The sequence below is a fragment of the Dermochelys coriacea genome, chromosome 12 (assembly GCF_009764565.3).
Source record: "Dermochelys coriacea isolate rDerCor1 chromosome 12, rDerCor1.pri.v4, whole genome shotgun sequence".
In the NCBI taxonomy this organism is placed as follows: domain Eukaryota; kingdom Metazoa; phylum Chordata; order Testudines; family Dermochelyidae; genus Dermochelys; species Dermochelys coriacea.
The window spans coordinates 33,702,450-33,721,164 of NC_050079.1; the positions used below are offsets into that span (position 1 = coordinate 33,702,450).

The 18,715-nt window shown below is 42.8% G+C and overlaps 1 protein-coding gene across 8 annotated transcripts in view; it reads left to right on the forward strand.

The window, feature by feature from the left end:
- PLCG2 (phospholipase C gamma 2) overlaps window positions 1-9,448 on the forward strand; it is a 92,254-nt gene extending 82,806 nt beyond the window's left edge. For 4 of the 8 annotated variants that reach the window (XM_038367814.2, XM_038367818.2, XM_043495267.1 and 1 more), the window contains 3 exons: window positions 443-531; window positions 6,669-6,853; window positions 8,326-9,448. In XM_038367814.2, the coding sequence (XP_038223742.1) occupies window positions 443-531; window positions 6,669-6,853; window positions 8,326-8,368 (317 nt within the window). In that variant the 3' untranslated portion in view covers window positions 8,369-9,448. Of the gene's footprint in view, window positions 1-442; window positions 532-6,668; window positions 6,854-8,281 lie in introns of those variants that run through there. The other 4 variants (XM_043495266.1, XM_043495268.1, XM_043495269.1 and 1 more) reach the window with 2 other exon arrangements.
- Window positions 9,449-18,715: the final 9,267 nt, after the last annotated feature.

Below are 18,715 nucleotides of genomic sequence, written 5' to 3' on the forward strand. Positions count from 1 at the left end.
TAACAGTATCAGTGGTGCCGTGTTTGTGCCTACCTTCTAATCATTTGGTTATGGAATGATTACTGTGATTTAATTCATTTTGCCACAGTCTCCATTTCATTAATGTGATTGTGTGCCCAGAATGAGTTCTGGAGAGATCACTGCTTAAGATTCTTCTGCTACCTTGGGTTCTACCTTTGCTTTTTTAGCTGATCCAAATGTGGGCATCTCTTGAGTTAACTTCTGATTTCTCCAGACCTGGTTTGATTTGCAGGGCTGTGGGAAAACTTCGTCATCCCATCTCTGCCTGGTGCTTCCTTGTAAACTTCAAAGCTCTGCCTGCTCCAAGGAATGGAGCAGGTGAGCAGAATGGAAGGATCTACCCAGTCCCATACATGCTTGCCCCCAACTGCAAGCAACCCTTCCTCCTTACTTTAATTACCTCTGTGTACCCTCTCCCCAGGTTTTAGGTCAGTACCTCTCAAAAATGGTTACAGTGAAGATACAGAGCTGGCTTCCCTTCTGGTTTTCTGTGAAATGCAGCAAGTTCTGGTAAGTGCAAAACCACTTCCTGTGTGTTACACTTTCCTCATCACTTCCGCTATGCCCAGAGCATGGGTCAGTGAGTCCTTTGTAGTAACTAAGAGGTGACAGTTCAGCTCATATATTTCTGCCTGATATTGTGTGACCCTTAAGTCTTTCACACTGGTTCCTGAATGTTCATTAACCAGAATTCAGTTGCTCGCTATCTGGGTGGAGAGATCATAGAATCATAGAATATCAGGGTTGGAAGGGACCCCAGAAGGTCATCTAGTCCAACCCCCTGCTCAAAGCAGGACCAAGTCCCAGTTAAATCATCCCAGCCAGGGCTTTGTCAAGCCTGACCTTAAAAACCTCTAAGGAAGGAGATTCTACCACCTCCCTAGGTAACGCATTCCAGTGTTTCACCACCCTCTTAGTGAAAAAGTTTTTCCTAATATCCAATCTAAACCTCCCCCATTGCAACTTGAGACCATTACTCCTCGTTCTGTCATCTGCTACCATTGAGAACAGTCTAGAGCCATCCTCTTTGAAACCCCCTTTCAGGTAGTTGAAAGCAGCTATCAAATCCCCCCTCATTCTTCTCTTCTGCAGACTAAACAATCCCAGCTCCCTCAGCCTCTCCTCATAAGTCATGTGCTCTAGACCCCTAATCATTTTTGTTGCCCTTCGTTGTACTCTTTCCAATTTATCCACATCCTTCCTGTAGTGTGGGGCCCAAAACTGGACACAGTACTCCAGATGAGGCCTCACCAGTGTCGAATAGAGGGGAACGATCACGTCCCTCGATCTGCTCGCTATGCCCCTACTTATACAACCCAAAATGCCATTGGCCTTCTTGGCAACAAGGGCACACTGCTGACTCATATCCAGCTTCTCGTCCACTGTCACCCCTAGGTCCTTTTCCGCAGAACTGCTGCCGAGCCATTCGGTCCCTAGTCTGTAGCGGTGCATTGGATTCTTCCATCCTAAGTGCAGGACCCTGCATTTATCCTTATTGAACCTCATTAGATTTCTTTTGGCCCAATCCTCCAATTTGTCTAGGTCCTTCTGTATCCTATCCCTCCCCTCCAGCGTATCTACCACTCCTCCCAGTTTAGTATCATCCGCAAATTTGCTGAGAGTGCAATCCACACCATCCTCCAGATCATTTATGAAGATATTGAACAAAACGGGCCCCAGGACCGACCCCTGGGGCACTCCACTTGACACCGGCTGCCAACTAGACATGGAGCCATTGATCACTACCCGTTGAGCCCGACAATCTAGCCAGCTTTCTACCCACCTTATAGTGCATTCATCCAGCCCATACTTCCTTAACTTGCTGACAAGAATGCTGTGGGAGACCGTGTCAAAAGCTTTGCTAAAGTCAAGAAACAATACATCCACTGCTTTCCCTTCATCCACAGAACCAGTAATCTCATCATAAAAGGCGATTAGATTAGTCAGGCATGACCTTCCCTTGGTGAATCCATGCTGACTGTTCCTGATCACTTTCCTCTCCTCTAAGTGCTTCAGGATTGATTCTTTGAGGACCTGCTCCATGATTTTTCCAGGGACTGAGGTGAGGCTGACCGGCCTGTAGTTCCCAGGATCCTCCTTCTTCCCTTTTTTAAAGATGGGCACTACATTAGCCTTTTTCCAGTCATCCGGGACTTCCCCCGTTCGCCACGAGTTTTCAAAGATAATGGCCAAGGGCTCTGCAATCACAGCCGCCAATTCCCTCAGCACTCTCGGATGCAATTCGTCCGGCCCCATGGACTTGTGCACGTCCAGCTTTTCTAAATAGTCCCTAACCACCTCTATCTCTACAGAGGGCTGGCCATCTCTTCCCCATTTTGTGATGCCCAGCACAGCAGTCTGGGAGCTGACCTTGTTAGTGAAAACAGAGGCAAAAAAAGCATTGAGTACATTAGCTTTTTCCACATCCTCTGTCACTAGCTTGCCTCCCTCATTCAGTAAGGGGCCCACACTTTCCTTGGCTTTCTTCTTGTTGCCAACATACCTGAAGAAACCCTTCTTGTTACTCTTGACATCTCTTGCTAGCTGCAGCTCCAGGTGCGATTTGGCCCTCCTGATATCTTTCCTACATGCCCGAGCAATATTTTTATACTCTTCCCTGGTCATATGTCCAACCTTCCACTTCTTGTAAGCTTCTTTTTTATGTTTAAGATCCGCTAGGATTTCACCATTAAGCCAAGCTGGTCGCCTGCCATATTTACTATTCTTTCGACTCATCGGGATGGTTTGTCCCTGTAACCTCAACAGGGATTCCTTGAAATACAGCCAGCTCTCCTGGACTCCCTTCCCTTTCATGTTAGTCCCCCAGGGGATCCTGGCCATCTGTTCCCTGAGGGAGTCAAAGTCTGCTTTCCTGAAGTCCAGGGTCCAGATGCCTCACTCTTTTAAAGAATGCTCCGCTCACGCAGCAGCATTGCCGCTGGCCTCCTTGATTTGAATGCATCTGTCTAAAATTTAATTCTCTGGCAGTAGGAAAGAGCTCTTCTCAAGCTTGTAGCCCTTCTTGGAGGTGAGACTCACTAATATTGAAGCCTCACTTGGCAGTAGATACTCAGGACAGAATATATTCCTTCTCCAGTCTTCAGAATCAATCAATGGGGAAAAATAGAAGGCTTTGCCAAAGAGCAAAAGTAAAAACAATAATTGCCAATATTTCATAAAAAAGAGACCAGCACTGGATCCCATTGCAGATAAACCTGCCTCATTTAAGCCTTCACAGAACATCTGTTTGAACCACTAAAATTTTGTGTGCACATAATCCTCTTCTTGGAAAAAAAAAAATTACAAATCCCTAGGCATGGAATCAGCCAGGCAGGTGGGTGAGCCACAAGCAGTTAATTACTATTGATACCCAAAGTTATTGCATACAGTACTTTAAACCAGACCCATCTTGTCTAGTTAGTGCTTTTTCCACCTTCCAAATTTTCAAGTCACAATTCTCCAGGCTTGATAGACACTCTATAAAACAAGTGAGATGCTAGGGAGTCAAGGTGATCTCCCACATACTGCAAATTTCAGAGGAAAAAATACTGTTTCTGCTTCACGTTGGTGTAAGCCCATTGGAGTTGATGGAGTGACTCCAAACATAAGCTGCTGTAACTGACACCAGAATCTGGCCACTGCATTTCTTACAGCAGAACGCTATGTGCTTCTCATTAGTAAGTCATTGGCTCTCTGGAGGGATTTAGTCCTGCAACTACATAGACACTGAACTGGAAGGTATTGCACTTACAGTCATGCTCAGTTTCACAGGAGAAGCAGCAGATTTGGAGGAGTTGGGAAACACTCTTTTCCAAGTTGTGTAGGAAGTCTCATGAGACCCCCTATGCAATGACTGTATGCAATCCCGTCAGCTTCTTGGCAGCCATTGTAGCTTTCCATTACCCACTGGAGAAGAGAGAGAAAAGAGGAATTGCAATGAGGGGGGCGTCTAAGGGAAAAATAAGGTATCAGGAGGTCAGGATCATGAGGGAGAAGGAAGGGTCCCAAGGAAGAAAAGGGGTCAAAGGTGAGGGATTGCAAGTGGGGGAGAGGGTCATAATATGAGACTTGTGTATATAAATAAAATAAATAAAATGTATATCCTTTAAAAAAGAGTTTTTAAACATGTAAGGTCTCAAATCCCATGGGGATGAGCCTGGCGTAGAAGGCTAGATAGAATTTCGTGTTGCCACCTCCTACAAATCTGTCCACCGATAGTGACTCAGTGTTTTACAAAGTGATATCCATGTTCAATATGTAAATATGCTGAGAATCCCTGGTGTCTAGGATTTTCTTCAAAAAATCCAACTCATTATTTGCCTGGGGCAGTGGTGTCTTTTAAAGTGTTCTTCATAGCAGCCGTGCACCTCCCAACTTTCTCAGCAACAAGTCCTTTGACTATAGCACATCTCACAGCCTCAGTCCCCTTTCTTCCAGCTTGGTAAACCAAAATTGAGATGCAGCCCAAATGTATATTTACAGTGATGAAACTTCAGAATGCTGATGCAGTGGCAGGAGAAATTTTAAAGATTTTTTTTTTTTTGACAGTCTATAGCGAACAAAGACTTGCCATGGTCATAAAACTTTTAGAACCTTTGCCAAACCAATCTAGACGCATCAAAAAAAAACAAACGATCAAGGTATTTTCCATCTGTTATGCTGCTTTTAAAAAAAATCCTCCATAAAATGTTATAATTTAATAACGGATCTGTTTATACAGAAACCCAACCTGCATACACTTGGAGAGAAAATCTAAAATTATGAAAGGGCTTGCAGATGGTTTTGAAATTTGTTGAGACATAGAGATGCAAAAATATTGTAACAGTGTATAAATTAACATGTCAGCCCTTATCTAGTTCCTATTGAAATTAACTGGAGTCTTTCCATATAGTCTAGAAATGTAATGTATTAAGAAAGTTTTTAAATTTAGAAGCATGTCTTCTTTGCTTGCAAATTTGATTTACTTGCTGTCGAAAGTATGACTGTTTTTGAAGCATTTTCAGATGATAATCAGTTTAGCTGGCATTTGTGTTTTTAACAGAAATTCCCAAAGTGTCCACTTCAATCTTGCTTTTCAAGTCCAGCGTTGGTGGATACAGTTATTTGTGAGAATAAATGAGGGCATGTAGATGTCTAAGTGATCAGTAATTGGCCATTTGCATGTCCTCATTTATGACTGAAGGAGGCGAGGTTGGTCCCCTTTAAAAATGAGACCCTTTATTTCATATTTTTAAAATGCGTACTTTGTAGGGTAGAGCAGAGAGGCTGTGCTTCAGCTCCTTGACATCCCCAGAGAAGGAGCTGCAGCAGGGTTTCAGCTGTAGTGCAGGGGGATGGTGTACCTGTGTGTGTTTGTGTATTCTTGATTTTACAGTTTGTTAACCTAGTAAGCATGTTGTGAAGCTCATCCATTGTCTTAGGCAACTGGAGAGCCAGTGGGCTGAGGGGTGAAAGGAGCTTGACTATTCGTATGTCTGCTGTGACAGTGCCTTCTTTTTTACTAATCACATGTTTCTTTGTTGGTGTGGGATGTTCTGATATTGGTGTGGAACTTAAGACCCCAGTCCTGCCAAGATTTACACAGATGAGATTACCCTTGTGCATAATGTTTTAAAATAGTCCATAAACAGTTTCCAGTGTCAAAGGGGTGTTGTGGCTTACTAACTGTTTGTGAAGAATTTTGAGAGCCCTTTTCATAGAAGATGACATGCAAGTACAAATGCAAATTAAAGGCCTAATCCTGCAAACATTAAGGGTAAATTTGCACTGCAGCTGGGCCCCCTCAGCCTGGTGGACAGACCCGCTCAAGCATAGTTCAAGCTAGCGTGCTAAACATAGCAATGTGGACTTAGTGGCTCGAGTGGCAGCTTGAAGTCTCCAGCCCACCTGACCCCCTGGGTCTGAACTTGGGTGGCTAGCCTGAGTCTGTGCCGGAGCTGCAACTTCTGACATTATTTTTAGCGTACTAGCTTGAGTCCCACTAGCTAAGTGTATCTGCTGGGATTGGGAGGCTCATTCCTGGCTGCAGTTTAGACATATCCTAAGGGGCAGAAGCTTTGCTGGTGTAAACTGTCATAGCTGCAGTGAAGTCAATAGAGCTATGACAGTTTACACCAGCGAAGGATCTGTCCCCTTAGCCATAGTACTAATGGCCATGAATGGTCCCATTTAATGCTTGGTTTTTGAAGAATCTGACCTTTTGTTTGCAGTTTAATAAGAAACTCCATTGGAAGCAATGAGACTTAGTAATAAACCCAATCCTTGGTAGTGTTTGCATACTGGGCTCTATCAGATATAACCTTCAAAAATTTAAAATTTCTTTCCAGTGTTTCAAGACTTTTAGAAGATAAAGTAACTGCAATTGTAACACACAGCTTTCTCCCCTTCTTTCCTCAGCATACCTATATATGTCATAGAATGCTTTCTCTGTGATCCATTTATTTCTCACTGATCACTATGGTGATCATACCTTTTTTTAAAAGCTTATTTTTATGAGTATCTACTTTTTTCAGTGTTTTTTCAGTTATTTATTTTGTTTCCACATGTGTCTTACAAAAAAGAATTACAAACTACTACTTAGAAAAATCAGGGAAGAATAGCTTGTGTAAGATGCTGAATTGGTTTCTGATGTTCTTTTTCTCTTGAAGGAAAGCGAAGAGGAGCTTTATTCATCGTGTCGGCAGCTTCGGAAGCGCCAAGCAGAACTGAACAACCAGCTCTTCCTGTATGACACCCACCAGAATTTAAGGAACCCTAACAGAGATGCCTTACTAAAAGAATTCAGTGTGAATGAGAACCAATTACAAATGTACCAAGAGACATGCAGCAGGAGGTAAGTTGATCCTCTTTATTCTGCCCAGGGCCCCCCAAAAGGCTCCTCATACCTAAGGGGTCCTGTATGGCACAAAGGCTTCAGCTTTATTAAGATAAGATAATTTCTGGCCCACTTGGCTTGGACTAGAAGCCACGCTTCACTCTTGTAAAGGGAGTTTGAGCCTCCACTGAACCAGACTCCAGCAGCCCATGCTGATGAGTCTCTTGGTCCCAGTGATTCACTGAATGCCACAATCTTTGGAGCTTAGACCCTTCCCTACCATCCAGCTCAAACAGCCAAATAAATTACCCACCATAAAGACTGCATTGTGACATAAACATACTGGAACGTGTGGGACCAGAACATAGTTCCGGTTTGACCCAAATACCAATGAAAACACAATGGTTAGTCTTAGCGACAACATGGAATTGCCAGTTATACCCAGACTCTATCCTAAGGAAAAAAGACCCCTTGGCCTAAGCCTTGCCCCAGCTCATGGCTGGGTACAGGGAGAACAGGACCTTCCTGTAGCAGGAGGAGATCCTGAATGGATCTTTGCTCCTCCCCCAGCCTAAAGTGGGGAGAGGGGTCAAATCCTTTCCTCCCAGCCAATCAGAGCCCAGTCTTTCAGGTCTCTTTAGAACCGGAGAAGTGACCAATGCCACAGCTCAATGCAGAGCCAGGGTTATGATTGGTCAGTAGGAGCAAGGTGCTGCTGGCATTCATCCAAGGAAAACCCAGCTGGCAACTATCCTGTCACCCTATGAGTCTGTGGCGGAGCTGAGCTGAGTTAATATTATGGGCTAGTGGTAGGCGCAAAAGACTGGGAGTTGAGATGCACGAGTTCTATTCGTAAGTCCACATAACTTCGGTGTACTGGTGCGTCTCTGTGTTCAGTGGGGATGATATTTATTCACTTCTTTGGGGTGTGGTGTGTTTTTGAGATCCCTGGATAGAAGGTGCTGTAAGTATATGTTGTCATGATTATAAGCACACCCCAAGAGACACTTACCTTGAAGTAAACTGTGTGGAAATTGGAATATTTGGGGACCAAATATTTAAAGATGGGAAAATGGATATTCCTAGAAGGACCAGCATTTCAGCATGCAAATAGAGAGTTATGAAAGTATTTCATGTGTGCATTTTTGTGGGAATGTCCATGACATTGTTCTTTGAATTTTTTGGATCTTTTAAATAAAATAAAATAAAATAAAATAAATAAATACACACACACACACACACACACACACACACACACACACACACACACACACACACACACACACACACACACACACACACACACAGCTTTGAATATATGAAGTGCCATATATATACTGTTACTGTGTTCACATTTTAATTTAAAGAAAAGAAATGGAAGTACACAGAGTTGCTGATACACTAGCATACAGCGCTAAGTGGGTTGACCTTTGTATTTTTTCTTAGAATATCTAGCAGAATTGTTGACTTGAATTTTCTTTTTCCTGAAGATTAAAGGAGAAGAAAGTCAGTAACAGCAAATTCTACTCCTAGAGAAGCTATTCCTTTTGGTGCACTTTTAGAAAGCCACTCAGGAAGAGACATTAATTTACCCTCATAGTCATACTCAATGAAGATCTCGTCAGGCTGAATTTACTAAGAAGAAGAAAGATGGGTTTCCTTAATTTTTCTTGTTATAGGAGGAACTATTTTCATTGTTGTTTAATTTATCTTCTGTACAATGCATACGCACAGTGTAGGCTAGATTTTCTGCATATTCAAGTCATTATTTGCATCCAGTATCACAAACCTTAGAGTAAGAAGGAAATTAAGGGTCAGTTTTTCACAGCTACAGGGTGTGCAGACAACTTGCATGCATTTGTGCAGGCCTAACTTACCCTTACAAATACCCAAAGTACAAGTACAAATCATCTACAGTATTTGTGTGCACAGGACACAAGTTAGGCATTCACAACCATTTGCACACACGCATTAATAATCTGACTCATGATTGAAAGATAATGGGATTAATTTATTAAATGCTGTAAAAGCACTTTTACAATATGATTGTGACATCAGATACAGCAGATTGTATCCCCCCCCCCCCAAAATATTCTGGGCAATGGATGGTTATTTCTTCTAATAGATGTTTCTTGTTACAGCTTTTTAATGCCAGTGAATGAGTTAATTTTCTAAAACTAAATGTACTCAAGATTGTAGATGGGTTATTTGTTGGATTCTGTGAAAAGCTTTTTTTTTTTTAAAAAAAAGAGAGAGAAATACAACATTATTTTGTGTCGCATAAATCAGCTCTGTCAAGGCAGTGCAAGAAAATATTTTGTATACCTAAGGTAGGAGCGAGAAAGAAAAGGTATTTTAAACTCCAGTTGGATAATTTACTTTGGTGTAACATCGTTTCTCACATCCTTCCAGCTGCTAATCTGCATACAAATGAATTTTTAAAAACTGTCCATCTGTAGTCTTGCAGACCTTCTTACAAGATAATGTCAGTCAATGCTGTTTGGTTTTTTTTAATGTTGTCTGTTTACCCAAAATATATTTAATCCATTACATAACTGTGCAGAAATACAGACAGATTTCAGTCACTAGTAGGAACATACAAGTTATAGATGGGGAAAAAACCTATTAGATCAGCAAGTTTGTTTCTCTGCAAGAGCATAGAATCATAGAACATCAGGGTTGAAAGGGACTTCAGGAGGTCATCTAGTCCAATGCCCTGCTCAAAGCAGGACCAATCCCCAACTAAATCATCTCAACCAGGGCTTTGTTAAGCCTGACCTTAAAAACTTCTAAGGAAGGAGATTCCACCACCTCCCTAGGTAATGCATTCCAGTGTTTCACCACCCTCCTAGTGAAAAAGTTTTTCCTAATATCCAACCTAAACCTCCCCCACAGCAACTTGAGACCATTACTCCTTGTTCTGTCATCAGCTACCACTGAGAACAGTCTAGATCCATCCTTTTTGGAATCCCCTTTCAGGTAGTTGAAAGCAGCCATCAAATCCCCCCTCATTCTTCTCTTCTGCAGACTAAACAATCCCAGCTCCCTCAGCCTCTCCTCATAAGACGTGTTCCAGTCCCCTAATCATTTTTGTTGCCCTCCGCTCGATGTTTTCCAATTTTTGCACATCCTTCTTGTAGTGTGGGGCCCAAAACTGGACACAGTACTCCAGAGGAGGCCTCACCAATGTTGAATAGAGAGGAACGATCACATCCCTTGATCTGCTGGCAGTGCCCCTACTTATACAGCCCCAAATGCCATTGACCTTCTTGGCAACAAGGGCACGCTGCTGACCCCTATCCAGCTTCTCATCCACTGTAACCTCTAGGTCCTTTTCTGCAGAACTGCTGCCTAGCCATTCGGTCCCTAGTCTGTAGTGGTGCATGGGATTTTTCCATCCTAAGTGCAGGACTCTGCACTTGTCCTTGTTGAACACCATCAGATTTCTTTTGGCCAAATCCTCTAATTTGTCTAGATCCCTCTGTATCCTATCCCTACCCTCCAGCGTATCTACCTCTCCTCCCAATTTAGTGTCATCTACAAATTTGCTGAGGGTGCAATCCACACCATCCTCCAGATCATTTATGAAGATATTGAACAAAACCGGCCCGAGGACCGACCCTTGGGGCACCCCACTTGATACCGGCTGCCAACTAGACATGGAGCCATTGATCGCTACCCGTTGAGCCCAACGATCTAGCCAACTTTCTATCCACCTTACAGTTCATTCATCCAGCCCATACTTCTTTAACTTGCTGGCAAGAATACTGTGGGAGACTGTGTCAAAAGCTTTGCTAAAGTCAAGGAACAACATGTCCACTGCTTTCCTCTCATCCACAGAGCCAGTTATCTTGTCATAGAAGGCAATTAGATTAGTCAGGCATGACTTGCCCTTGGTGAATCCATGCTGACTGTTCCTGATCCCTTTCCTCTCTTCTAAGTGCTTCAGAATTGATTCCTTGAGGACCTGCTCCATGATTTTTCCAGGGACTGAGGTGAGGCTGACTGGCCTATAGTTCCCAGGATCCTCCTTCCCTTTTTTAAAGATGGGCACTACATTAGCCTTTTTCCAGTCGTCCGGGACTTCCTGCGACTGCCATGAGTTTTCAAAGATAATGGCCAATGGCTCTGCAATCACATCCGCCAACTCCTTTAGCACTGTTGGATGGCAGCGCATCCGGCCCCATGGACTTGTGTTCGTTCAGCTTTTCTAAATAGTCCCGAACCACTTCTTTCTCCACAGAGGGCTGGTCACCTCCTCCCCATGCTATGCTGCCCAATGCAGTAGTCTGGGAGCTGACCTGGTTCGTGAAGACAGAGGCAAAAAAAGCATTGAGTACATTAGCTTTTTCCACATCCTCGGTCACTAGGCCTCCCTCATTCAGTAAGAGGCCCTCACTCTCCTTGACTTTCTTCTTGTTGCTAACATACCTGAAGAAACCCTTCTTTTTACTCTTAATATCTCTTGCTAGCTGCAACTCCAGGTATGATTTGGCCTTTCTGATTTCACTCCTGCATGCCCGAGCAATATTTTTATACTCTTCCCTGGTCATTTGTCCAGTCTTCTACTTGTAAACTTCTTTTTTGTGTTTAAGATCAGCAAGGATTTCACTGTTAAGCCAAGCTGGTCGCCTGCCATATTTACTATTCTTTCTACACATCGGGATGCTTTGTCCCTGTAACCTCAATAAGGAGTCTTTAAAATACAGCCAGCTCTCCTGGACTCCTTCCCCTTCATGTTATTCTCCCAGGGGATCCTGCCCATCAGTTCCCTGAGGGAATCAGTCTGCTTTTCTGAAGTCCAGGGTCCGTATTCTGCTCCTCTCCTTTCTTCCCTGTGTCAGGATCCTGAACTCAACCATCTCATGGTCACTGCCTCCCAGGTTCCCATCCACTTTTGCTTCCCCTACTAATTCTTCCCGGTTTGTGAGCAGCAGGTCAAGAAGAGCTCTGCCCCTAGTTGGTTCCTCCAGCACTTGCACCAGGAAATTGTCCCCTACACTTTCCAAAAACTTCCTGAATGGTCTGTGCACCGCTGTATTGCTCTCCCAGCAGATATCAGGGTGATTGAAGTCTCCCGTGAGAACCAGGGCCTGCGATCTAGTAACTTCCATTAGTTGCCCGAAGAAAGCCTCGTCCACCTCATCCCCGTGGTCTGGTGGTCTATAATAGACTCCCACCATGACATCACCCTGGTTGCTCACACGTCTAAACTTAATCCAGAGACTCTCAGGTTTTTCTGCAGTTTCATACTTGAGCTCTGAACAGTCATACTGCTCCCTTACATACAATGCAATTCCCCCACCTTTTCTGCCCTACCTGTCCTTCCTGAACAGTTTATATCCATCCATGACAGTACTTCAGTCACGTGAGTTATCCCACCAAGTCTCTGTTGTTCCAATCACATCATAATTCCTTGACTGTGCCAGGATTTCCAGTTCTCCCTGCTTGTTTCCCAGGCTCCTTGCATTTGTGTATAGGCACTTGAGAAAACTCGCTGATCGTCCCTCTTTCTCAGTATGAGGCAGGAGCCAGCCCCTCTCGCGCGCTCCTGCTCGTGCTTCCTCCTGGTATTCCACGTCCCCCCTTACCTCAGGGCTTTGGTCTCCTTCCCCCGGTGAACCTAGTTTAAAGCCCTCCTCACTAGGTTAGCCAGCCTGCTTGCAAACATGCTCTTCCCTCTCTTCGTTAGGTGGAGCCCGTCTCTGCCTAGCACTCCTTTTTGGAACACCATCCCACCAGCAGAAGTCTTTGGATGATGTATCAGATACCAAACATCTTAATATTTGTATGCATTGGTTCTTCATGTTAGCAGCACATTACAAAGAAATGACTACTCACATTATCCATATGTGGGTGGAGTTTTGCAATCTGTATGTTTGAATGTACATTTCAGGTAAGTGCAGAAGAGCTTTTTTTCTTCTGTCTAAGTAATTGCCCAAGGCTTAAAGTGGTACATAGGTAATGCTGGATCTCTCACCACTGAAAGCCTGTTTGGGTTTGGAATTCATTACACAGTGAACTGCCTCAGCGATTTTCAGTTTCTCTTGCTCCCCATGCCACCACTTCTGCTGATCTGCTGTCTCAAGATTCATTTAATTGATTCCACTATGCATTCACAGCTGATATTTCAAGGAGCACCCTTGAGGTTTCAGTTATTCCAGAAAAACAGTCTTGTCTCATTTAACTTCATATGAAAGTGCTATAGCAGAGAGTCAGGAAATACTGGGTTTGGGCTTTGAATTTCCCTCTGCATACACACTCCCTGAAGATGCAGGCTTCTCTTGAACATTTTTTGGAAATTAAATACCAGGTACCAAATCCAAAAGATAAGAGAGGAGTAGTACGTTAAAGGCAGCTCTCTACTCTTCTCCTTCCTGATAAGTTGAAAAACTATTCCGTCCCCAAATCAAGTTGGGATGCACAGCCTGGGACTAAAAGGAAAAGAACTTTTTGCATGTAGGTTCAGATTTCTTCCCCATCCTGCTTCCTGCCAAATCACCACCACAGACCATATTGCCTAGGGACTGCCCTGGGGGAGTTTGCTATGATGCCAGGCAGCCAATTAACAGGCAGGACGGGAAAGCAAAGATTCCAGAAGCCCTTGTATGCCAGACCACTGGGTGCCCAAAAAGTTCTTTCTTACAGGAAATCCACCTCCCTTTTAAAAAAAATAAAAATAAAATAAAATAAAAAAAAAAAGACATTTTGAACAGCTCCTGGAGCCATATGTAAGATTAACACCCTGACAATGCTGTGTTCTCATTTCTCAGTGAAGTATTTTGGTTATAGTGTTATGACTGCTAGAGCCCCGAGGTGAGAGATTCTCCTTGGACAAGATCCCAATAATTTTCTGCCAAAAATTCAAAACTAAATAAAAACATCAGCTGTGGTTTCTGGACATAAATTGTCCACGTGGCATAATTGTCCTGGCTTCTCTCATTGTTATAAGCATTGCTGCCACAGAGCAGCATGTGTATGATGAATCATATTGCCCTCTACTACTGCTGTGTAAATGTTTATGAATTAGCACATTGCATCACACTTCAAAGTGTCCCATGCAGATTCTCTGCACATGTGCTATGTTAAACTGGTTGTGAGAAGAGCCCTTAAATGTATGTTTAAGTTCAACTCATTTTACAGTGAGCTACTTTTCCAGAATCACTCTTCCCAAATATTGTACGATACCTGGAAGGAAAAGAGTTGAATTACCAATTTTGCAGGCATTCAAGGCCTTGTCAAAATTGAGCAATAGTTCTTTCTATCCTAATTTCTTGTGTTCCATGTTAGAACACATTTACCCAAAAGCCTCTGGATACTTTGCCAGGGTAAATTCCATGTCAATTCTCTCATGGCTTTGAGACTGTTATGATTCCATTGATATTGATGTATGTCAGATGTTGTTCACCCTAGAGGTGAAGTCTGACCAAGACAAAACTGAAGGCTGTATCTATTTGGAAGGACAGTAACCATGATGTTCACCAGACATTAAATTAGGGAACAAATTTCTGCACATGCAATTTCCTTAATTACACATGCAAATGCCCTTTGCATGAGCACACACAGTTACCTGCTCATGTGGTAAATTTTATGTCACTTGGGGTCCTTCAATCAAGGCTGGAAGTCTTTCTAACAGATCGGTTCTAGTTCAGCTACATGTTACTTCATGTGATGTAGGTGAAATGTGTAGCCGGGGTCATGCAGGAGGTCAAACTAGATGATCTTAATGGCCTCCGCTGGCCTTTAAATCTATGAATATGTGTATGTGCCAAATTAGAGGCCAAGTTGAGGCTGGCTGAAAATTTGCATTTGTGGCTTGTTACATACATTCTGAATGTTTTTTCCTCAGACACATCTGGAAATTTCTCCATTTTGGCCATGATTCTGTTTTTTTTAATGTTGCAATTTCTTTTAACTAATGTTCCAAATGAGAGATGAATTCAGAGGTTCAGAAAAGATCATTATTGAATACTCTGGAACCAATCAAGAGGCAGTGGTCTGACTGACTGTAGTATGCATTGAGGGGAAATTTTTATTGACCTCAGTTGATTTGAGTTAGGATGTAGGTATTTCCATGTGTGATCTCACTGGTTGATTTAGTTCCAGGCCAGAATATTGTTTACCTACTCAGAAATAGTAGAAATTTACTGATTCTCATCACATGACTATTTTAGCCAATCAGGAGCCAAGATTTTCTTCTATGTAACAGCAGTGTTTATGGGCATGTCTACAAAGCATCTGGGCCTGAGCCTTCCAGCCCAGGTCCACAGACTCATGTCGGTGGGGCTCGCACTAGCTCTGTACAAATAGCTGTGTAGATGCTGCGGCTTGGGCTGGAGCTTGGAGCAACCGTGGCTTGGGCTGGGAAGCTTGCTTTCAGATTCAGTGCACGCTTGCCCTAGGTGCAACCTAAACTGTTAGTTTGATTTCGATGAGTTCCAACTCCATTTCTGTTTAGTGCTACTCTACATTCTTAGGTTCCAAGCGCATGCTTAACTGAAGCATGAGTTAGCCCATTGACTGAATGGAAGTGCTTTTCTGGATTGGGATCTTAGTCCTTGGAATCAAACAAACCTTCCAGAGCTACTAAGGATAAGGATTTCTGACATGCTTAGAAAAATGTTCTTTGAGGATCGTTATATATTGTTAGATTAAACAATCCAGTATATTGTTGAAAATGTGGGGACTTTTTCAGTAATTAGAAAATAATGAACATTTTTGAAGGAAAATGCTTCTTTTTTTTTTTTTTTTTTTTTTTAAAGGAGCAGAGGCTGTAAAAACACAGTCAGTTCTTTGGGAACTGGGGTGGAGATAATTGAAATTTAATTTATTTTTTTAAAATAAATAAGTATATATGTGCATTAAAAGTGTGTGTGTGTGCATGTTCATTGGTATCTGTTACTTTTGTGACAGGTTAAAGAGCTGCCCTAAATTCTCAATGAATCTCTAGTGTGTTTAGTTTCTTATTTACAAATATCAGCCTTGCTACTTCATTTCTTTTAAAGATGTTTTGAGAAGGAAAGGAAGGACACATGTCAAGTGTTGACATAGTTTGAGCACTAGAAATTTTAATGGCATCTCTTCTAAAATTTCAATAGCTACGTTTTCAATTTGTAGTTGTACTTCCGATAATTCACATTCAGGAACACAAATCGTGTACTAAATTTTGGAAACCTTGTGGCACAGCCTGCGAGTTAAAGTAATACCTTATTTATCTTTACCCAGTTTCACAAGGAAAAAAAAATGTGGAGCTGGCTTAGATGAAGGATCATTATAAAACACTGGAAATGGAACACCTGAAGTTGATTTCTGGGGATGTTTGAAAGTATTTTTCTTAATAAGCTGCAGGTTTCCTATTTTGATTTTGAAAAGTGAAAGAGGCAAGGTGTCCCTCACTCCTTTCTATCACCAGTCCTTTGTTCTATTTACTAGGCAGAGCTGGAAGACAGAAGAATTAATGACGATACCAAATGCTGGTCTGGTATGGGCTAGCATATACAGTGCTTTTCATCCGTAGATCTCAAAGTGCTGTACAAAGGGAGATGAGCATCATTATCCCCATATTACTCACATACAGCTAACTGGTTGTGGGAGCGGGTGAGCAGGCTATTTTGGGGGGCTGGGAAGGTGTGTTCCTCCCTGTGCATGCTGTGTCAGGAAAAGGGGTCTGGAGCTAAAGGATCTGCCATTTCGTGGCTCCACATGTCCTTACACCTGCAGGGAGCAGGAGGGAGAAGTGGCTATGGACCAGCTCCGTGGACAAGCAGAGAATGATTCCTCCTGCATCTTACTTGCTTCTGTGCAGTTCTCCTGTGTCCAGCTGAGCTCCATACGCAGGTCAGGCACTGTGGAGAGGCTCCTGGAGAATATCATGTGCTTTTGGGGTTATTTTGCTTTGGTTTGTATGCATTTTGTCTCATTGCATGAAAAGACTACCTTCCTCACTGTTCTGCTCGTCCTGGATGAAGAGTCTGGACCTGATCACAGAGCCCTTACTCTTGCAAATAATCTAGTTTAAGTGATCCAGGCCTCTTATAAGTAATGGCTAAAAGCAATCCAGTGCTATATGTAATCTTTATCCAGACAGCCATCCAGGCCTTTTCACCCATCAGAAATATTAATTAATATGGTTAATCTTTCCACTCAAGATGTTGGCGCATCTCCCTGAGGTTCCCAGCAAAGCTGTTGTGAGGCATTATAAACACACAGGTTTTCATTGTCTGGCCCAGAACCAAGGTCCTCAAACACAGGGCATGACTTTTTTGCTGCACTGGCCTCAGTGCTGCCTTCTATCATGGGCCTTCTATCAAGACTGGAATCTCTTTGATCTTCCACTAAGAATGTATCACTTATCTAGCATTGCCTGGCACTAGTTACATTGAAAGTGGTAGTGAAGAGCAAGTCAGTACAGCCTATTTAGGCACAATAGCCTTTGTGACAATGCCAGAAGAACTCCCCTCAGTGCCTACTCTTCACTTGTCATAGTAACCACTGGCACCAATTCCAGACCTATCCTCTGCTGCCAATGTCTGTCTTGGCGCAGCAAGTCCTTACAGATGCCTGTCAAGGTAAAAGAGAGAATCTCTCCATAAGAGAGCATAAGAAAAAGAGGAAGTGCCGTCTTTCTCCTTTATACTCTGAAGATCATGGCTTAGGAGATGTATCGAACCCTGCTGCATCTCAGCTAGGAAACCAGTACCCCTGGTTTAAACATCCATTTCATGGGAGCTATTGCAAACCCCAGTGGCCTGGCTTAGGCAGGTGCCCCCTGGTGGAGATAAGCAAAGCAGCAACTTCAAGTTCGATGCACACTTTCATCACATGAAGAAAAGGAGTACCGGTGGCACCTTAGAGACTAACAAATTTATTAGAGCATAAGCTTTCGTGAGCTACAGCTCACTTCATCGGAAAAAAAAAATTTTTTTTCCACCAAATGCATCCGATGAAGTGAGCTGTAGCTCAGGAAAGCTTATGCTCTAATAAATTTGTTAGTCTCTAAGGTGCCACCGGTACTCCTTTTCTTTTTGCGAATACAGACTAACACGGCTGCTACTCTGAAACCTTTCATCACATGCTGCTCCTTGGATGCCCAGTTTGGAAGAGCAGTGCTACAGCCCATATTTAGCTAAGAACTCCTCAGCCACCATCCCCTAGGTGGAGCATTGGCTCTTGAAGAAGGTAGGTTATGGACTATACGTGTTGTTCAAGAGTTGCCTCTTTTATGTATTCACACTAGCCATCCACCTTCCCCTCAGAGTTGGAGTTCTATATAAGCTCAGGACTGCAGTCTAGGCAGAAAGAACTAAGGCTGTCAGGCGATGACAGAACTTAAATTGCTGGGGAATTTCTTTTAAACATCAGAACTAGGGTAGCTCCAACTTCAAAATGAGACTATTTTAAAATTTAGATAAAAAGCCAAGTGTGAATTTGACTTGTCAACATAAAGGGCAGGAACAAAACTGTTGTTCTCAAAATTATGGATGTTAAAACATGTCAGTATTTCCCCCGCGTAGTAAACTGAAAAACAGTCCACTCAAAAGTGCTGCTGTGAGTGGAATTCCAAGTTTCATAGTATAAAATGTTCATAGCTCCTCATATAAAAACATTAAGTGCCTTTTGGGTGATACTACATGTTAAGGAAATGATTACAGGTTTCAGAGTAGCAGCCGTGTTAGTCTGTATTCGCAAAAAGAAAAGGAGTACTTGTGGCACCTTAGAGACTAACAAATTTATTAGAGCATAAGCTTTCGTGAGCTACAGCTCACTTCATCGGATGCATTTGCAAATGCATCCGATGAAGTGAGCTGTAGCTCACGAAAGCTTATGCTCTAATAAATGTTAGTCTCTAAGGTGCCACAAGTACTCCTTTTCTTTAAGGAA